An 18,100-nucleotide genomic window follows, 5' to 3' on the forward strand; every position below is an offset into this window, starting at 1 on the left:
ACAACATCACTTTTTTTTGTTTTCCAAGCTAATCTATTAGCAAACACGACCACCATCCTGTTTTCACTGAACTTTTTGTAAATTTTGTTCTAAATCTCTTACTCTTGACACTCCTAGAACCACCACTGATGCAAACTTCTTTGCTCATATGATTACCAGGTTCATCTAACAATCGTTTTTTATCAACCTTACCCAGACTCAAGAACTTCTGCTGATGAAAATTCCAATGACACCCACAGGCGGCACATTTAAGTGATAAATCTCCATTGACAACAGTGGCACTAAGTGAAGGCATATGCATATATTGGCAACAATCATCATTAGCATATCCACCAATTGAAGCAGCATGGTTTTTCATACACTCTTTATAACTCACAGCAGTATGCTTTGGATTTATGGAATTGTTTTTTTTTGTTGGACTCGGTTTTTGTTTGCATAAATGAAAGAACTTTAAACTTATCAAATCCTTCCTGCATCTTTTATAAAGGAAAAAAAAACTTGTTTTAGTACAGCGAAAAGCTCGTATGATAATGAAATGATATATGGCAAATTTTATAGTTTAGTTTGTATAGTATTTTAAAAGTTATCACATGTTCATACTTGTATGTCTCAATACATGTTTGATATTTTTTAAAAGTACAGTACAGTAGTACGTATGTTAGAATGAATTGTTATTGAGGGGCACATGTGTAATGTTTTCACTTATAATTAAAGTAGTTTTTTATTGACTATTTTGTAAACAGTGCTCCCTTTGCCAATGATGTAATCCTTGAGCCTATCGCCATGACTTTTGTATGGGTTTTTATTTATTATTTATTATTTATTTTATTTTATTTTTTTAAATGTGGCAGACAACATTGGAATGCGGGTTTGAAAATGTGTCAGATGATAATTTAGCTAACAGAGGTGAGCCTTATATCACTAAATGTTTTGGTAGTTGGGCCTTATTCAAGATTCAAAGTTACTGTAGTTCGTTTATTGTACTCATTGGATTGAGTCACTTGGTTTGTAAAGGCGAACTACTTAACTCAATCTTTTAGTATATAAAGTTGATTTGTAGACTTTTATTTAATTTATTTAAAACATTATGGTTTGCTTTGTCTTTTTTTTTTTTTAGTTTTAAAAAAAAAAGATTCTTTAAGAAACGTCCGAGTTTCCTTAGACATACATAAATTCGCTTCTTGTTCTTTAACAGTTTGTGATAGTTTTTATTATTATTTTTTTTTTTTTCTAATATATTTAATTTTTTTTTTGTCTGAACAGTCCGTAAAATTTTATATGATGAAATACTATTTCGCAATGATGAGCAAGGAGGAGCCAACAAAGAAGGCTCAAAGGAAAAAATATAATGGGCCCGATTTTAACGTCAAGGTAATGGAAGGATATATACGAAAAAATAAGTTGTTAAAGAGTACTGTTTGTGATCATAATATCAGAAAGAGAGAAAGGGGTTGAGTTGAAGGAGGTGTAAAAGGTTAGGAGCAAGAGGTATGGCAAAACTATAGTTTAAAGTATATATTTTTTTATTACTTTTTTGTTAAATATGCTATATTGGGCTATTTTAAGTTAGTCATGGTAATTGTCTCGTGTAAGAGTTATGCAAGGCTTTGTATACATATGTTTTTTAAAAGACGTTTGAAATAACCCTCAGTAGAAAAAACGTTTAAAAAAAAGTAGTAAGAGACAAAGAGAGAGAGAGAGAGAGATGTAAAACAGCTATATAATGGTTTGATGCATTTGTTTTGTTTTGTTTTGTTTTTTTTTTTTTTTTTTTGAAAAAAGGCAAAGGGTGAAGCTGCCGAGGAGCATATGAAGCTAAAGGCTATGGAAAGAGTCTTCAACACGCGTTGAACGTGTACATGCTACTGGCCGGGATTGTCTAAGCATTTCAAGTGTCTTGGAACTAAACAAAAGTCAGGAACGTCGGTCACTTAGTTTTATAGATGGGGTTGTTTGGGATGGGAACAATGATGATGTCAGTTGGCGAATTACTAATGCTCAAAATGAATTGACCTCTATAGTTTTTTTTTTTTTTTTTTTTAATTTATTGACTTTCTTCTTAGATTTATAAAGTAAAATGTTTTGTATAGGTTCAATTCTTTGCTTGATGATGTCGCGACGTCATTATCAAGAAAATTTAGACGCATCTTAATCCATCGATGATAGTTAGTTTAGTGGCTGACGATGAATGGCTGGATTTTGGAACCCATGTTGTGAGGAGTGTTGAGAAAGAAACTGACGGAGCAGCCACAAAGAAGGTTGCAACCGGTGGTTTGCCAGAGAGAAATCGTCATATAGTTCAGATAGAGAGAGCTCTAAATAAGTATCATCAACGTGTTGAAGAGCTAGAAGAAAATCAGATGACGCTGAAAGGTCTGGTAGAGGCCCAAGAGTTTGATCTCCAATGGTCCGATGGAAATCGCTTGCGAAGTGAAGCACAAATTGACATGTTGGAGACAACGATATGTAGTTTAAAGGAGGAAATTGTACGGCTGCAGTTGAACGCGAAGGATAAGGGGAAGGCGTAATTACAGATGGTGTGTCAAATAAATCTAAAATTTGGAATTTCCTTGTAATATAATGGAATAAGTTGGGTAATTATGCTTTCTAAAATGCGTAGACTTAGGAAGATTTTGAAATCTTTGAGTATGGTTGGCAGTAAGAATTTGGAACAAAAAAAAGGTCAGATGGAGGCATAATGTAGATAAGCTATATGTTTAATAATATTTAAATTAGTATATTTTATTGATAGGAAGCTCATGTACAAAGGTTGCTAGAGTTGATCACAGCAAAAAGTAAGTTAAAAGTAAACATATGTACATAAATATTATTATAACACGCTGAGCTACATGACTTGAACAGAGTAAAATCAGTAGCATTTATTAGATGGACCTAGCGGCGGATGGAGGTAGGCGTAGTAGCATTTCGTTCTCCATTTTACAGGCGAGTTGTGAGGAATTAAAGATAAAGACATAACACAGGTGACTCTTCATACATGGGTGTGGGCTGCAAAGGATACCAAAAAAAGTAGATGTAGTTAAATCTTCTTGGTAACAAACAGAGGAAATGAATATTCAAATATTGTCACACAAATGTGTTTGTTGTTTATTTACCGAGTATTATGTGCTTTTCAATTTTTTTTTTGCTACTTGTATTTCAGAGTTGTCCTTGTCGGCTGAAGCATCTTTTCGAACCATTTTAGAAGTTGTGAGCTTATAACCCTATGTTTGTTAAAAATGTAGCATGGTTAAAGTATTGACAACAATTACTGTTTAAGAAAAGAAATAATTAATAAATAAAAGCATAACCTCACCGTCTCAACAACGTGACTATCTAAGTCAGTTTCTTCAGGGTAAACTTTGTCGATGGTAAATGATTCAAAAGTGTCCTTAGCACTGAAGCCATTGATTTTAACTTGGAATATGAAAGATCTTCCTTCAATTTTTTGGAGTTCTTTGGAAGCTGTATCGGGACCATTTTGCTGTATTTTGTATAAGACATGTTTCAACTTATAGTCAAAAGATGTATTAATAAATTGTGAATTAAGTTGCCTTTTGTATTATGTCCAACTCTTCAACCGACTTCATTAGCAAGGTTTCAGCATGCTTGTTGAAAGCGACAAAAGTGGTGATATCGGAGAAATCATTCACACACATTCGAAGTTTATACCTACTTTGAAATAAGAATGTGTTGAAGGATGTTGTCGGATACTTAAAGGGAAAATAGTTCAAAGACGTTAGTTTAATTTCACCCACCTTTTTTCTGTCTCCATTTTACATTTGGAACAGGGTTTATCAGAGTCACTTTGTGAGATAGTTACTTACAACGTTTGCAGCAATTGTAGAACCAAATAACACTGTATACCTTGTCTACTATGGCAGCACAAGTATAGCTTGATCCGTTTTGTTATTCATCTCTTCCAAGCTCCTTTAATTTAGCTATGGTAACTCTTCTATTTCTAAGTAGTTCTTCTTCAGATAGATTTTCAGGGGGACTCTTAACTTCAACGGAAATATATGTACCTCGGAAGCTAGTTTGTACCCAAGAAAGAAAAGCGCAGATCATAATGGGAATAGAAAAAAAACGTAAATGAATTGCATTTGCATAAATATGCATAGTAATTGAAGTTAAAAAAATTGCACCCAATGTAACACATATTAATAGTTCTAACGAATATAGTGTATGTTAAATTTTTTTTCTTCTATATATATATATCTGTGCATGCATTCCGTAACAACGTCAATTTCCAGGTTGATATAGATTTTTGTTCCGCTAAGAGATGAAAGTGTAATTTTGCCTACAAAAAAATGTAGTAAAATACCTTTTTATTGGATGGAATTCCAGGTGTAAAATAAATTTGATATTAACTGATATTTGATACCAGCATAAATTGTCAACAATATAAATGTATATTTACCTTGATAATCTTTTGCATTCAGCGAAGTGGCTATAATGATCACATTATGCTTTGTAATAATGTCTTCTGGAATTGATTTGCCGATATCACCCCACAAAGCAATTGTTATTTCGGTGCCACTAAAAATTTGGAAGAATTCATTAAGTTACAACAATACATTTGATTTGTTAACTAAAGATATCAATGTTTAACTCACTTCTTATCCATGATCACGATCTCTTGTAAATTTGTTCCTGATTTTTCTTTTTGCTTGCCAACTTTTTTTAATACACCAATAACATCTACGTGTTGACGTCAAAGGAACATTAGAACTTCTGGCATTTAATTTCTCTTGTGAAAAGAATGTTTAATCTAATGTGAAAATATAAATTAGAAAAAATATTTAAGTTTAAAGCTGTAATATATAACCTGATAAAAGAGTTTTTTGTTTAGACCTTTCTTGAAGGTTTTTGAAGTCAGTGAAATTGAACTTGTGTCTTGCAATTTCAGTCACTTCTTCATCAACTGCTTCTATTAATATTTCTGGTTTAAAATGAATCACAAATAGATGAACTACCGGACGATAGGTTGTTGGTAACATCACATCAAAGCGTTGAATGAGGTAGATTTTGCCTTCTTCTATCACTTTTCCTTTTGCAAATTTATCAAAGGCTTTAAAGTTTTCCGATGCCAATTTTGCATGTAATGAGTTCCTATGGATAAAAAAAAAAAAAAAATTTATTTCTTTAAAAAATTATCTTAAATCTAATGTGATCGATTACCTGGGCATCTAATAGTAAAAAGTCTCGGCTTAAAATGTCGTTGTTATTCCAGTGAATTGACTCCCACATTCTTGTTATGCGAACTTTAACTTCCCACTTGTATGTAACTGTACGGAGATTAGCAAGAAATTGACATGCTTGGGATGCCATTTGATAATGGTTGGTTGGGGAATAAGTTTTCTGAAGTGGTTTCGACGGGTTTTCCCTCTAAGAGAAGGTATAACTTTAATGAACTGATAAGAACTTTAAAGATAGGGTTGACAGATTATATAAGTTTGCTGAAGCAACAAAATAAGTTAATATTGTTTATATGTCAACGTAATACAACTTAGAGGATTATTAATTCTTAAAAAGACAAAGGACATGTTTTTTGTATAATGAATCTGTTAGCTACTTACGTTAAGCTTTAAATAAGTGTTGTAGATATGCAAATTTAAGGGCTGGTGGTGATAAGAATGTGTGGTACAGAAATGTTTGATCCCACCATTACTATGCAACCAACCAACTTGTTTTTTTTTTTTTTTTTTTTTTTTTTTTCTCATCTATATTATTATTCTTGGCTGTTACCATGAATGAGTGGGGGGTTGTTGTGTAACTTGTGTATGATAGATTTGATTGACACTAATTTTGTTTGATACAGGCAAACATTATGTAATGTGTGATTGACAGGGATGATGTCCCACAATGTGGCAACTTTTTAACAATTCTTTTGATGGTGACTGGAAAATTAAGACATTAACTTCATGTACGTAAAATTTACTCCCGCCCGTGATAAGAATCTATGGCTCAGAGCTGCTTGGGCCAGTGCTTACGATGAAATCAACCTAGTTTTTTTTTTTTTTTTTTTTTTTTTTTTTTTTTTTTTTGTTATCCTCCTAGTCAATGACTCTAATCATAGCTTCGTGGGGGTGGTTAGCTATCAACTGATGATGTTTTTTTAATAATAAATTTGTTCTCAGGTAACGTCAACATCTACATATGCGCTGATGTAAATTTAGGTGTCGTCCATAATAACAGTGTGCGGCTAAGAGTTGAATGATCCCACTGTCACTATACAACCAACCAATTTGGTTTATGCAAAGTTTTTTTTTCTCCCATACAATCTTTTCGTTGTCTTTTGGCATGATTTAGCGGGGTTGGTTTGTATCAACTGTGGATGATATATATGGTCAACAATAATTGTGTTTGATATAAAATAACATTATTTAATGTGTTACGCACACTGATGTTTGTTTACGTTGTAGCTATTTTTTACAGTAAGTTGTTTGTAGTTGTCATCAAAATTCAACTATTGTACATCACTGTTGTTATTTAATTTAAGTCTAATTTAATCAATCTGTAAAGATCAGACGAATTATCGAACTAATATTTTTAAGTGACACTAAAAAAAATTTAATAACTAACGGATATTTGTATCTCTTCAGGGCATTTTAACAATTAGTCAATTCTAATTTGGTGATGTTAAATTGTGAACATGTACGAAAGAAACCTACATTTGAATCACATTGACAATAATAACATCCACGTAAGAGCTATATTAGACTCGACTGGTATTTCAACTACACCAAAGCCGTACTATTTTTAAGACAAATATATAGTCAATATACATTATTGATTTTTTTTTTACTTTAAGTCTAATTTAGTATACCAGTCAAGCGGAGCTCAAATGTCTTAATTAAAAATTAATCTTAAATAAAGAAAACAATTAAATGTATAACGGATCTATGTATTTTTCTACCTCGTGTAAACTATTAGTCAATGCTCATTTGGCGATGACAAAAGTTGAACACGCACGAAAGGAACCCAAATGTACGCCCCATCAGCAAGCTACTTACGTTAAGATTTAAGTAAGTGTGGCAGATATGCAAGTTTAAGGCAATGCCGTTCTAATAAGGTGCGACCCGAGCTGTTCGATCCAACGATTACTATGCAACAAACCAATTTATTTTTTTCAGTGTTTTTTTGCTCATCTATACTATTATTGTTGGTTGTTACCATGAATGACGGGGGAGCTGCTGTGTAACTTGTGCATGATAGATTTGATTGACACTAATTTTGTTTGATACAGGCAAGCATTATATAATGTGTTATTGACAGGGATAATGCCTTACAATGTGGCAACTTATTAACAATTTTTTTGTTGTCGAGTGGAAAAGTAAGAAATTTACTTCATGTATGTAAAATTGACTCGCGCCCGAGGAAGAATATGTGGCTCAAAGCTGCTTGGGCCTGTTCTTACGATGGAATCAACTAATTTTTTATTTTTAATTTTTTCGTTATCCCGCTAGTCAATGACTCTAATCATAGCTGATTGGGGTGGTTAGCTATCAACTGATAATGTTTTTTTAATAATAAATTTATTCTCATGTGATGTCGACATCTACATATGGGCTGATGTAAATTTAGGTCTCATCCGTACTAATACTGTGTATGGAAGAGTTGAGCTGTCACTATACAACCAACCAATTTATTCTATTTTTTTTTCTCCCCTACAATCTTTTCGTTGTCTTTTGGAATGAGTTAGCAAGGTTGGTTTGTATCAATTGTGTATGATATATATGGTCGACAATAATTTCATTTAATATAAAGTAGCATTATTTAATGTGTTACGCACACCGATGTCTGTTTACGTTGTAGCGACTTTTTATAGTAAGTTTTTTGTAGTTGGTGTCAAAATTCAACTATTGCACATTATTGTAGTTATTTAATTTAAGTCTAATTTAGTCAATCTATAAAGGTTAGACGAATTATCGAGCTACTAATTTTAAGTGATACTAAAAAAATTTAATAACTAACGGAGCTTTGTATCTTTCTAGGGAATTTTAACTATTTGTAAATTCTAATTTGGTGATGTTAAGTTGTGAACATGTAGGAAATAAATCTACATTTGAATCACATTAACAATAATAACATCCACGTTAGAGCTATACTATACTCGACTGGTATTTTAACAACGCCAAAGCCGTACTATTTTTAAAACAAATATATAGTCAATATACATTATTATTTTAAAAAAAAAATTAAGTCTAATTTGGTATACCTATCAAGCAGAGCTTAAATGTCTTAATAAAAAAGTAATCTTGAATAAAAAAAACAATTAAATGTATAACGGATCTATGTATTTTTCTAACTCGTGTAAACTATTAGTTAATGCTCATTTGGCGATGTCAAAATTTGAACACGTACGAAAGGAACCCAAATGTGCGCCCTATAAGCAATAGTAAGGTGCGCCTAAAAGAGTATAATTCAACAGTGTCTACGTTGAAGCCGGTTTAATATTTTAACAAAAAAATTACCTATAGCACAATTACTATGTAGCCTCATAGAATGGTGGAGTTGGTTTGGGCTAAGATGAGCATATATCAGAATTGTTGACATTTTACATACTGACATTAATTTGCTTGCGTAGGCTTCAGTTTGGGTAATCATTTTGACAACCTGATCCCTCAATCAGTTTAATTTAATTTCTTAAGGACTGTGATGTTTATGGATGATGTGTCTCCGATAGTTAAGCTTCAAAAGTTGAGAAATTGTCCAAGTTAAAAAATAGCAAGATATCTTATGAAATAAAGTTTTTACAGTCTCTTTTTAGAATGTAGCTGGTTAATTAGTCTAAGTTGCTCAGTCATGAAGAACATCATATGGATCAAACAAAAACAAACCAACTTGTTTTTTTTCAGTGTTTTTTGCTCATCTATACTATTATTGTTGGTTGTTACCATGAATGAGTGGGGAGCTGCTGTGTAACTTGTGCATGATAGAATTGATTGACACTAATTTTGTTTGATACAGGCAAGCATTATGTAATGTGTTATTGACAGGGATGATGCCTTACAATGTGGCAACTTTTTAACAATTTTTTTTATTGTCAAGTGGAAAATTAAGAAATTTACTTCATGTATGTAAAATTGACTCCTGCCTGTCAGAAGAATATGTGGCTCAGAGCTGCTTGGGCCTGTTCTTACGATGCAATCAACTAATTTTTTATTTTTAATTTTTTCGTTATCCTGCTAGTCAATGACTCTAATCATAGCTGAGTGGGGTGGCTAGCTATCAACTGATGATGTTTTTTTAATAATAATTTTATTCTCATGTGATGTCGACATCTACATATGGGCTGATGTAAATTTAGGTCTCATCTGTACTAAAACTGTATAGGGAAAAGTTGAGTGACCCCATTGTCACTATACCTAACCAATTTGGTTTATTCTACTTTTTTTTTTCTCCCCAACAATCTTTTCATTGTCTTTTGGCATGATTTAGCGGGGTTGGTTTGTATCAATTGTGTATGATATATATGGTCGACAATAATTTCATTTAATATAAAATAACATTATTTAATGTGTTACGCACGCACACCATGTTTGTTTACGTTGTAGCGACTTTTTATGGTAAGTTTTTTGTTGCTGGTGTCAAAATTCAACTATTGTACATTATTGTAGTTATTTAATTTAAGTCTAATTTAGTCATTCTGTAAAGATCGCAATTTTAATTATCGAGCTAATAATTTTGAGTGGTACTAAAGAAAATTTAATAACTAACGGAGCTTTGTATCTTTTCGTATGTTTTAACTATTAGTAAATTCTAATTTAGTGATGTTAAGCTGTAAACATGTACGAAATAAATCTACATTTGAATCACATTCACAATAATAACATCCACGTAAGAGCTATACTATACTCGACTGGTATTTTAACTACGCCAAAGCCGTACTTTTTTTAAAACAAATATATAGTCAATATACATTATTATTTTTTTCTTTTAATTTAAGTCTAATTTAGTATACATGTCAAGCGGAGCTTAAATGTCTTAATAAAAATGTAACCTTGAATAAAAAAAACAATTAAATGTATAACGGATCTATGTATTTTTCTAACTCGTATAAACTATTAGTCAATGCTCATTTGGCGATGTCAAAATTTGTACACGTATGAAAGAAACCCAAATGTGCACCCCATAAGCAATAGTAAGGTGCGCAGTAAAAATATAATTCCACAGTGTCTACGTGACCGACCTGTTCAATATTTTAAAACAAATTTAACTATCGCACAATTACTGTGTGGCATAATAGGCTGGTGGAGTTGGTTTGGGCTAAGATGAGCATATATCAGAATTGTTGACATTTTACATACTGACATTGATTTGCTTGCGTAGGCTTCAGTTTGGGTAATCATTTTGACAACCTGATCCCTCAATTAGTTTAATTTAATTTATTAAGGACTGTGCTGTTTATGAATGATGTCTCTCCGATAGTTAAACTTGAAAAGTTAAGAAATTGTCTAAGTTAAAAAATAGCAAGATATCTTATGAAAGCAAGTTTTTACAAACTCCTTTTAGAATGTAGCTGGTTAATTAGTTTAAGTTGCTCACTCATGAAGAACATCATATGAATCATACAAAGTATCCTTCTAGGCCATTTCCAATTGTTGATAAGTTCTGAAAAGTAACTTAATTTTTTCGGAATCACTTTCAAAATATACTGCAAGGATAAAAGCGTTGTGGTAAATATAAAAGTTTCAAATCATATCTAGAGCAGGGAAAAAAATGTTTAATCTGTACAGAAAAATGAGTAAAATCGTTAAACTTGGTTGTTGGATTTTTGACTGCTCTACGTACACAAGCAAAATAAAGTGATGTTTGGTAAAGGATGGTTCTTCTTTGGGTTTATATTGTATAATAATGAGACTTGGTCGCTATATAAATTAAACAATATACAGAAATTAATATATGTGTATAAAAAGTAATATTTAAGTTGACAATAGTAAAACGACTTGTTACTAAACACTGCAAGAAGCTAGGATGTCGTTGTAGACGAAATTTCGAGTGTAAGTTCCAGGAAGACCCTTGATTGTCCCTTTTTTAACTAAAACTTTCGTTATCGTCTGTGATACTCCTCTTGATAAAGCAACATAGAGCTGACCGTGCGAGAAAACATGATCGGACAAATAGACCCCAACATTTGGAATGGTTTGACCCTGTGATTTGTTTATTGTCAGAGCAAAACTTAGCTTAATAGGAAATTGTTTCCTAGTCATTTCGAATGGCAACTTTGCATCCTGAGAGGGGCACAGTGGAATGCGAGGTAGGAAAATTCGATCACCAACGGAATTTCCAGTGACAATTTCTGCATCAATTACATGTGTGTCAAATCCTCTGCATATTAGTCTTGTTCCATTACATAGGCCATTTTTAGGATTCAAATTTCGCGTCAGTATAATGGGAGCCCCCAACTTTAGCTTCAATTTGTGAGGAGGTATACCACTCGGACAGATTGAATTCAAGTATTCTTGCTGGTATAGACCACGAGAATCATTCTGAACTGAATCAAAAGAGTAATATGTGACTTCTTCACCGGGAAATAGGTCAATTATTTCATCATTCAACAGTTGGACAATATCATTCTTAGGAGTTACTATCGCCCTACTGATCATGTAGTCTTTATTACCAGCATTTCTATCTAATCCTAGAAAGATTCCATTTATAAGCTTAAGACGTGAATGCTCATTCTCCCACGGAATGACAATATCTTTGGGCAGTTCAATGATGTCATCACAAATAATTGGCTGAATCCCATCGCCGATGGCCATGAGTAACTCTGCAAAGGCTAGGTCATTTTTAGCAACATATTTTCCTGTAGACGTAACACACGAACTTGCTCCCAAAGTGGAGAACTTGTTATGCATGCATCAATAGTCTGTTCCCTTGTACCACGAGGAACAACTGGCAACACCTGACGAAAATCTCCACCCATTACAAAAACTTTCCTCCAAATGGTAAATCACATGCCGTAATATCTCTTAAAGTTTTTCTAACGCTTAAACGCATAACGATGTGCCATCGTGAGCCTCATCCCATATCGGTATGCTTTCGCCGCCATAACAAAAACTGCCTAAATTGCCAGCTTTGCTTATTTTGCAAGTGGAAGTGGATGTAATTGGAATTGGGATTTTGAACCTAGAGTGGGCTGTACGACCTCCAGGCATCATGATAGCAGCAATTCCCGAGGTAGCTGTTGCAATAGCAATCTGTCCGTTGCTACGGAGTCTTGCTAAAATTGACTTATATAAGTATGTTTTACCTGTTCCGCCAGGGCCATCAACAAAGTATAGACCACCATTCTTCTGCTGAACAGAACTAAGAATCTGGTCAAAAGCAATCTTTTGTTCTAGGTTAAGCTGACTTATAGAAGAAAGATCTTCTGAAGTAACAGGAATAGAAAGTTCCTCTGTGACCAAACTTGATATATCATCTTGGTCAACCTGATCAGAACGCATCTGGGGCAAATCATAATATGAAATTGACTGTCCATATTGTTCCAACAACAACTTAAGTTCGCTTAGCAAACAATTTGTCACATAGGTTGTGTTAAAACTCCCTAACGCGTAATCTTCGGCCATACAGCTATTAAATTCATTCCACAAATCACGTACTCCGATAGGATTACAATAAACCAGAATTGTAACAAATAATTGCCGTAGAGAACATGGCATCTACAGTCTGGATGCTTCAAGCAAACATTGACGAACGTCACTGTCTCTTTCTAGCAGCCCCAATTCCTCAACAGCTTCTTTGAATGTAGGGTATAAATTAGATCCAACAGTGCACAAATGTTCATATGATGTTGGGCCTTTGACATGGTTCAGCAGCATCCTCAAGTAAAATCTTTCACCTTCCATAGGGGAAACTGCAAATAGCCTTCCAATGACACGATTTTGGCCAGCTCTTGGTTGCCAATGCTTAGTTGACTTATCCCACACATAATGCTCAGGAATTTTATGATAAAGATATTGTCTAGCAGCAACGTCCACGCTATTCAGACGGAAAAAATCGGTTAACGTTGTGCGAGAGTTCCTATCATCAGCCAAAACATCCTCAATCAGCTGGTTACCTTGATAGGTTATTTCATGCATATTTTCCATGTGGACTTGCAAAGAATATACTGACGGGTATATTTAACTTAGTGGAAATTCGAAGATTCTCCAAAGGGCTTCTTGCGGGCAAATTCAACAGCCATCTACAAACTACTTTATTTCATCTTGTTCATCTCTATTTGTCGACATAACTTCCATCGCTACTCGGTCTGACCCTTTGTAAATATGCTTTTACAAATACTTGACGCTTTTAATACTCGAGCATATTTCGACATTGATATGGCAGTTGTACTTTTTCAATAACCATGGATTATAAGGAACAACTTAACGATTATCTACACGATAATGCTGACCATGATTCTTAACAATAGCTAAAGCGTTATTGTCCCGCCTCATATATGTAGCATAAGAATCACTGCCTTGATTAGTTGCTGGAATGAATTGTTTTGGGAAATTTTTTGAACACTTTCGATCTCTCATGCAGACACAATTAGGATTAACATTACCGCACGGACCATGCATCATGTGTTTAACAACAATCTCATATAGTTCTACCTCAATAGCCGAATCTGGAATTTCTGCTCTAACAATCTTATCGTAAGCATCTGCAGAAGTTAACTTGTCAGCCTCATCAAGGATTAGAAGGATGTGTGCATGCGACAACCCTCTTTTTTGGAATTCGACTACATGAACATGTGCTGCCACTTTTCCAAGGATTCCTTTAACGAACAGATCATTTTTCAACTCTTCTAGCTTGGCACGGAAAATCCTGACTATCAAATCTGGTCTATCATTTGGAACCTGGCCTTCTAACAACTTCGGCGATCGATCTCTGACCACGATGGATTGCATGTCATTGTGATAAACAAATCTGGTCTCCCGTACTTTTGAACCAATGCCATAGCATCATGATATCGACGATGCATGTCACGGGGACAACCCACAAAAGTGGCAGGCAAAATTGTTTTGCGACCGACATTGCCTTCAATTTAAAATAAAAAATGAATTTAAGGTTTTCCATTTGACTAAATTTTAATAAGTTTTTAAATTCAAAGTGTACCTGAATGAAGTTTCCCCAAACTTAAAGAGTCTTGCAATCCTTGATAAAGTTCAGCCCTTATTTCTTGCTGGTGATCACGTATCCACCTCAATCTTAAAGTTGATATTTTAACATAGTTGTCGACTATGTATTGTTGTAGAAGACGACCACTACGGAGCAAAAGAGAAGGATCATCTGGGCGAATCTAATAAGGGAATTAGAAATTAGTGGCATCTAATTGGGTAAAAAAAATATGTATATATAACATAATATTATAAAATGTTAGTAAGAGGCTTACTTGTAGCAAGTAACAATAAAATTGTTGGCATGTAAGTCGGGCCCTATTGGAACGAAACATATGTAAATTCCATCCTGGACTGCCATGAGGGAGTAGAAGAGGGTACTGAAGTGGATCATAATAGCCTGCAGTGTCTGGCACATTTTCAAATTCACCAGAAATCCTTTGGGCTATGATGTCGCGTTCATTAAGGTTACTTGGATCTTCACTACCAAATAAAATTGCAGCTACTTGAGAAGACGTAGGAATACTATATTGATGATTTCTGGTTGGGTTATCTTTAATAACCAGCCGAACATTTGGTGATGCTAATCGTTGCGACACCTGTTGGAAAATTTGGACGTATGGATTCTCTTTTAAAACGTTATGGATGATAGCCAATACCCATCGGTCTAGTACTCCATTTTCAGCCATCCAATAATCAAGTTCGTGATATATGTCATATATATACATTTGTAGAAATCTGGGTCTGTGTCTTGGACTTGGTAATAGGCCACCAATACGGTGATAAATAGCACCCCGAGCTTTATATGTGTAAATTCCTTCCCTACCATCAGCGAGCGCATCATCAATGTCAACTCCCATAGAAGTGAAGGAAAAAATATGGTTGTATGCACGTATGTTTTTCCTAAATTCAATGCCGATTGTTGATTGAGATGCATATAAATTAATCAAATCAGTTGGCGCTACCATAGGAGGTAAACTAATTGTCCCATTCAAGCAACATAAACTGGGTGGTTCAAGATTGAATAATTTTGCTCGACATTTAGAACAATTCTGAGGTGGTGGCAAACGATGTGTTGTTACAGTAGAAGAGTCATCATAGCCTCAAGCGCAGTTATGATTACGCCTTCTTCTAGTCACAAAACATGTTTGTCGACTATTCTTAACGCCACCTGAGGCAACATGCTTTTGATAGTTAATATACGTATTACATAAACCAAGTAACTTAATGCAAGTAAATGACTTATATAGATATTCTTAATTTAAGTAGTGAAGCCAACCTTGCACAGCGACAGAAGGTTCTCTTAAACACGCGTTGTTGCCTCCAATTCCATCAACATCTATTACAGCATAAACATTTCTTAATGAATTAGTTGTAACCATGTCTCCATATTCGTGGTCAACATCTGTTTATACAAATAAAAATAAAGTTATACGCGATACGTGAAGGAAAAAATATTGAGTAATTATCAACGCAACCATAAGTTTAGATGTATAACCTACGAAAGGCTCGCCGTCACTGTCACTAATGTTATTAATGCCATTCCGATCTGGATTGATGGTATTGATATCATATTCGTCAGGAATTTCATCAGCATGGATTCCTAGAACTTAACAAAGTTACATTTTATTTTGTAAGTACCACGGTATAAATGGAATAAATCTTTTATCAAGACATAATGGAATTGAAATTGCAGCGGAGTAGTTGGTAGAAGGGGGTTTAGCATTACCGTCATTGCTTGCACTTGCGGCTGCATTTGACGTTGCATCGATAACGCTGAAACCATCGCTTCCCAAGTTCTGAGCATATTGTCGCATATGAGTCAACCTTCTTTGCTGTGTAGTACGATCCACACAGAGTAATTGATCGGAAATATTTCTAGGTTGAGGTCGCAAGCGAGTTACCCTCTGAGTAATGCACCTGTTGGAGCGTAATGATACATTATAATTACTGCTTGCACTACCTGATCTATTTGGTGCTGCTTCAATAAATTCTGAAACTTCGTTTACCAAGTTACGAGCGTAACGCCTTATATGAGTTAAACGACTTCGTTGCGTAGGTCGACCATCACAAACCAACTGGTTTGTCATATTTCCTGTTTGGTGTTGTACCTGAGTAACCATCTGAGGCATTAAATTGTTGGAGTGCAATGATTCCTCAGTGGGAATCAAGCGAGGAGTTACCCACGCTATATGCATGCGGTCTCTTTGAGCAGTTATTGCTTCATTTCTTTGTCGTCGCATTCGTTGGTAATAATTTCTTCGTAAACGATTTCTTCTCTCGGCTACCTGTGTTGAATCCATATTAGCTCGCCTATCTCGTTCCCTAATCCGCCGATTTCGTTGTTGTTGTCGTTGAGCACTATCATAACTTTGGAGATCTAAATTCGAATTACTTCCATTCAAATCCATATGCTAATGCTAAACAAACGGCAATACAAAGTAGAATGATTCAAATTTCACCGTGTATCTATTTTGCTAATGTTTAAAAGTGGAATACGATTAGAAATACTTGTGTACCTGAAATTGCGTTGAAAACAAACTTCAAAGATTTGGTGACCCAAGCATATGAGTTCAGTTGTTTCTCGTTGAAAACAATCTCGCTCTGATTATCCACAGGACAGTGTATGACACTAACGCTGGCAATAAAAATCCTACAGGTAAAGGGCAACAAAAATTTCATTACGTACCATCTTAAAGCAAATTTCCCAGTTGTTAACGTAAAATAGTCATATGAAAATAATATAGCATATCCAACTAATAAATAAGTATATAAATAATTAATGTCTCATAATGCATTTGATTAAAAAGAATAAAGTCAGACTGTAACCAGTATGTAGAGTGGTTAAGGTGAACATGTTAGCTTTAACTATTCATCATTTTTTTGCGTGCAATCTGTATGTGATGTAGTGATACAATTTAATAACATGCCAATTTTAAGGTGCTACATAGTCAATAAAGCAAAATGCCTAAACAATATTGTTGCCAAAACTATTATTGAAAAATCCTTTTAAGCTATTGACTGAAATATTGTTAATGGCAAGTAAAAAAAAAAAAAAAAAAACAATCTTCAAACAAAACCCAATATGCAAAGCAGCTAAGTTTGATATGATAGTTCATCAATTTGAAGCCACAAAATACAATTTATCAACGCCCACACTCTAATTTTTTTTTAGGAACAAAAAAAACTATGGTCTTATAACACGTTACATAGTTCATTGTAACATAATAAACATTTTATTGTACCTGATTAATGCACTATGATCATATACATTTTTTTTTTTTTTTTTGCCACAATATACTATAACGTTTTTTGTACCACCTTTGTATTGCTGGGTACCAAAATTCTGTTCAGTAAATTTGGGCAAACGAACCGAAAATTACCTGAAGACCACAGAGGTCAGTAGTTAGTTTTAAAAACAGTAAAAAAATTGTTAAAACAACAAATGCCAGGGATTGAGTCAAGTAATTTTCCGTTTCAGTTTACCTATCTAAATGGTTTTCAAAGTTGATGAATTAAATTTGGGTAGTTCAAATCGACATCAAACTGTATTGAAATGGTGGTAAAAAAGCTTAACCAAAACTGCAAAAATGAATTCATTACAATTTAAATAACAAAAGAGCTAGGGAAAAAAAAAAAAAAATAGTAGATACCTGGAGTGTTTGACGATTACAAATAAACATTGTATAGCATCAAAGGGTTTTTTTTTTGTTCTGCATAAAACCGTTTAACGATTTTCTTATCAAACACTTATTTAATGAATCTTTACTTTGAAGTGAAGGAGGCAAGTATTTAAAGAGGAAAGAAAATAATGGTGGGGATATTAGAAAAACTTTAAATGTAAAGCAGGTTTGTTGTTTAGTAATGGTGGGGATGAAAATAGTTAATGAGGTGTTTCAAATTTGGGGAGGTTAGATTAAACATTCTTTCCACAAGAGAAGTTATAGCCACAGAGTTATGCATTTAAACGGGGTCCCACAGAAGGCTTT

General features: G+C 33.9%; 4 protein-coding genes across 4 annotated transcripts; all 4 read right to left on the reverse strand.

Moving 5' to 3' along the window:
* Positions 1-10,955: 10,955 nt before the first annotated feature.
* Positions 10,956-11,861, reverse strand: LOC147524350 (uncharacterized). The gene has a single exon (XM_086574405.1). It carries the CDS (start codon positions 11,859-11,861, stop codon positions 10,956-10,958), a length of 906 nt encoding a protein of 301 aa, XP_086430531.1.
* Positions 11,862-11,993: 132 nt separating this feature from the next.
* On the reverse strand, positions 11,994-12,575 carry LOC147524351 (uncharacterized). Its single transcript, XM_086574407.1, has one exon. It carries the CDS (start codon positions 12,573-12,575, stop codon positions 11,994-11,996), a length of 582 nt encoding a protein of 193 aa, XP_086430533.1.
* Positions 12,576-12,668: 93 nt separating this feature from the next.
* LOC147524352 (uncharacterized) lies at positions 12,669-13,097 on the reverse strand. Its single transcript, XM_086574414.1, has one exon. The coding sequence runs from the start codon at positions 13,095-13,097 to the stop codon at positions 12,669-12,671; it is 429 nt and encodes a 142-aa protein (XP_086430540.1).
* A 276-nt stretch (positions 13,098-13,373) lies between these two features.
* LOC147524353 (uncharacterized) lies at positions 13,374-13,901 on the reverse strand. Its single transcript, XM_086574419.1, has one exon. The coding sequence runs from the start codon at positions 13,899-13,901 to the stop codon at positions 13,374-13,376; it is 528 nt and encodes a 175-aa protein (XP_086430545.1).
* Between the last annotated feature and the right edge of the window lie 4,199 nt (positions 13,902-18,100).

The sequence above is a fragment of the Coptis chinensis genome, chromosome 1 (assembly GCF_015680905.1).
Source record: "Coptis chinensis isolate HL-2020 chromosome 1, ASM1568090v1, whole genome shotgun sequence".
Taxonomy (NCBI): Eukaryota; Viridiplantae; Streptophyta; class Magnoliopsida; order Ranunculales; family Ranunculaceae; genus Coptis; species Coptis chinensis.

Excerpts from the sequence above, each read along its gene's own strand:
- LOC147524353 (XM_086574419.1), bottom strand. The coding sequence starts at position 13,901 with ATGCAATCCATCGTGGTCAGAGATCGATCGCCGAAGTTGTTAGAAGGC.
- LOC147524350 (XM_086574405.1), bottom strand. The coding sequence starts at position 11,861 with ATGCATAACAAGTTCTCCACTTTGGGAGCAAGTTCGTGTGTTACGTCT.
- LOC147524352 (XM_086574414.1), bottom strand. The coding sequence starts at position 13,097 with ATGGAAAATATGCATGAAATAACCTATCAAGGTAACCAGCTGATTGAG.
- LOC147524351 (XM_086574407.1), bottom strand. The coding sequence starts at position 12,575 with ATGGCCGAAGATTACGCGTTAGGGAGTTTTAACACAACCTATGTGACA.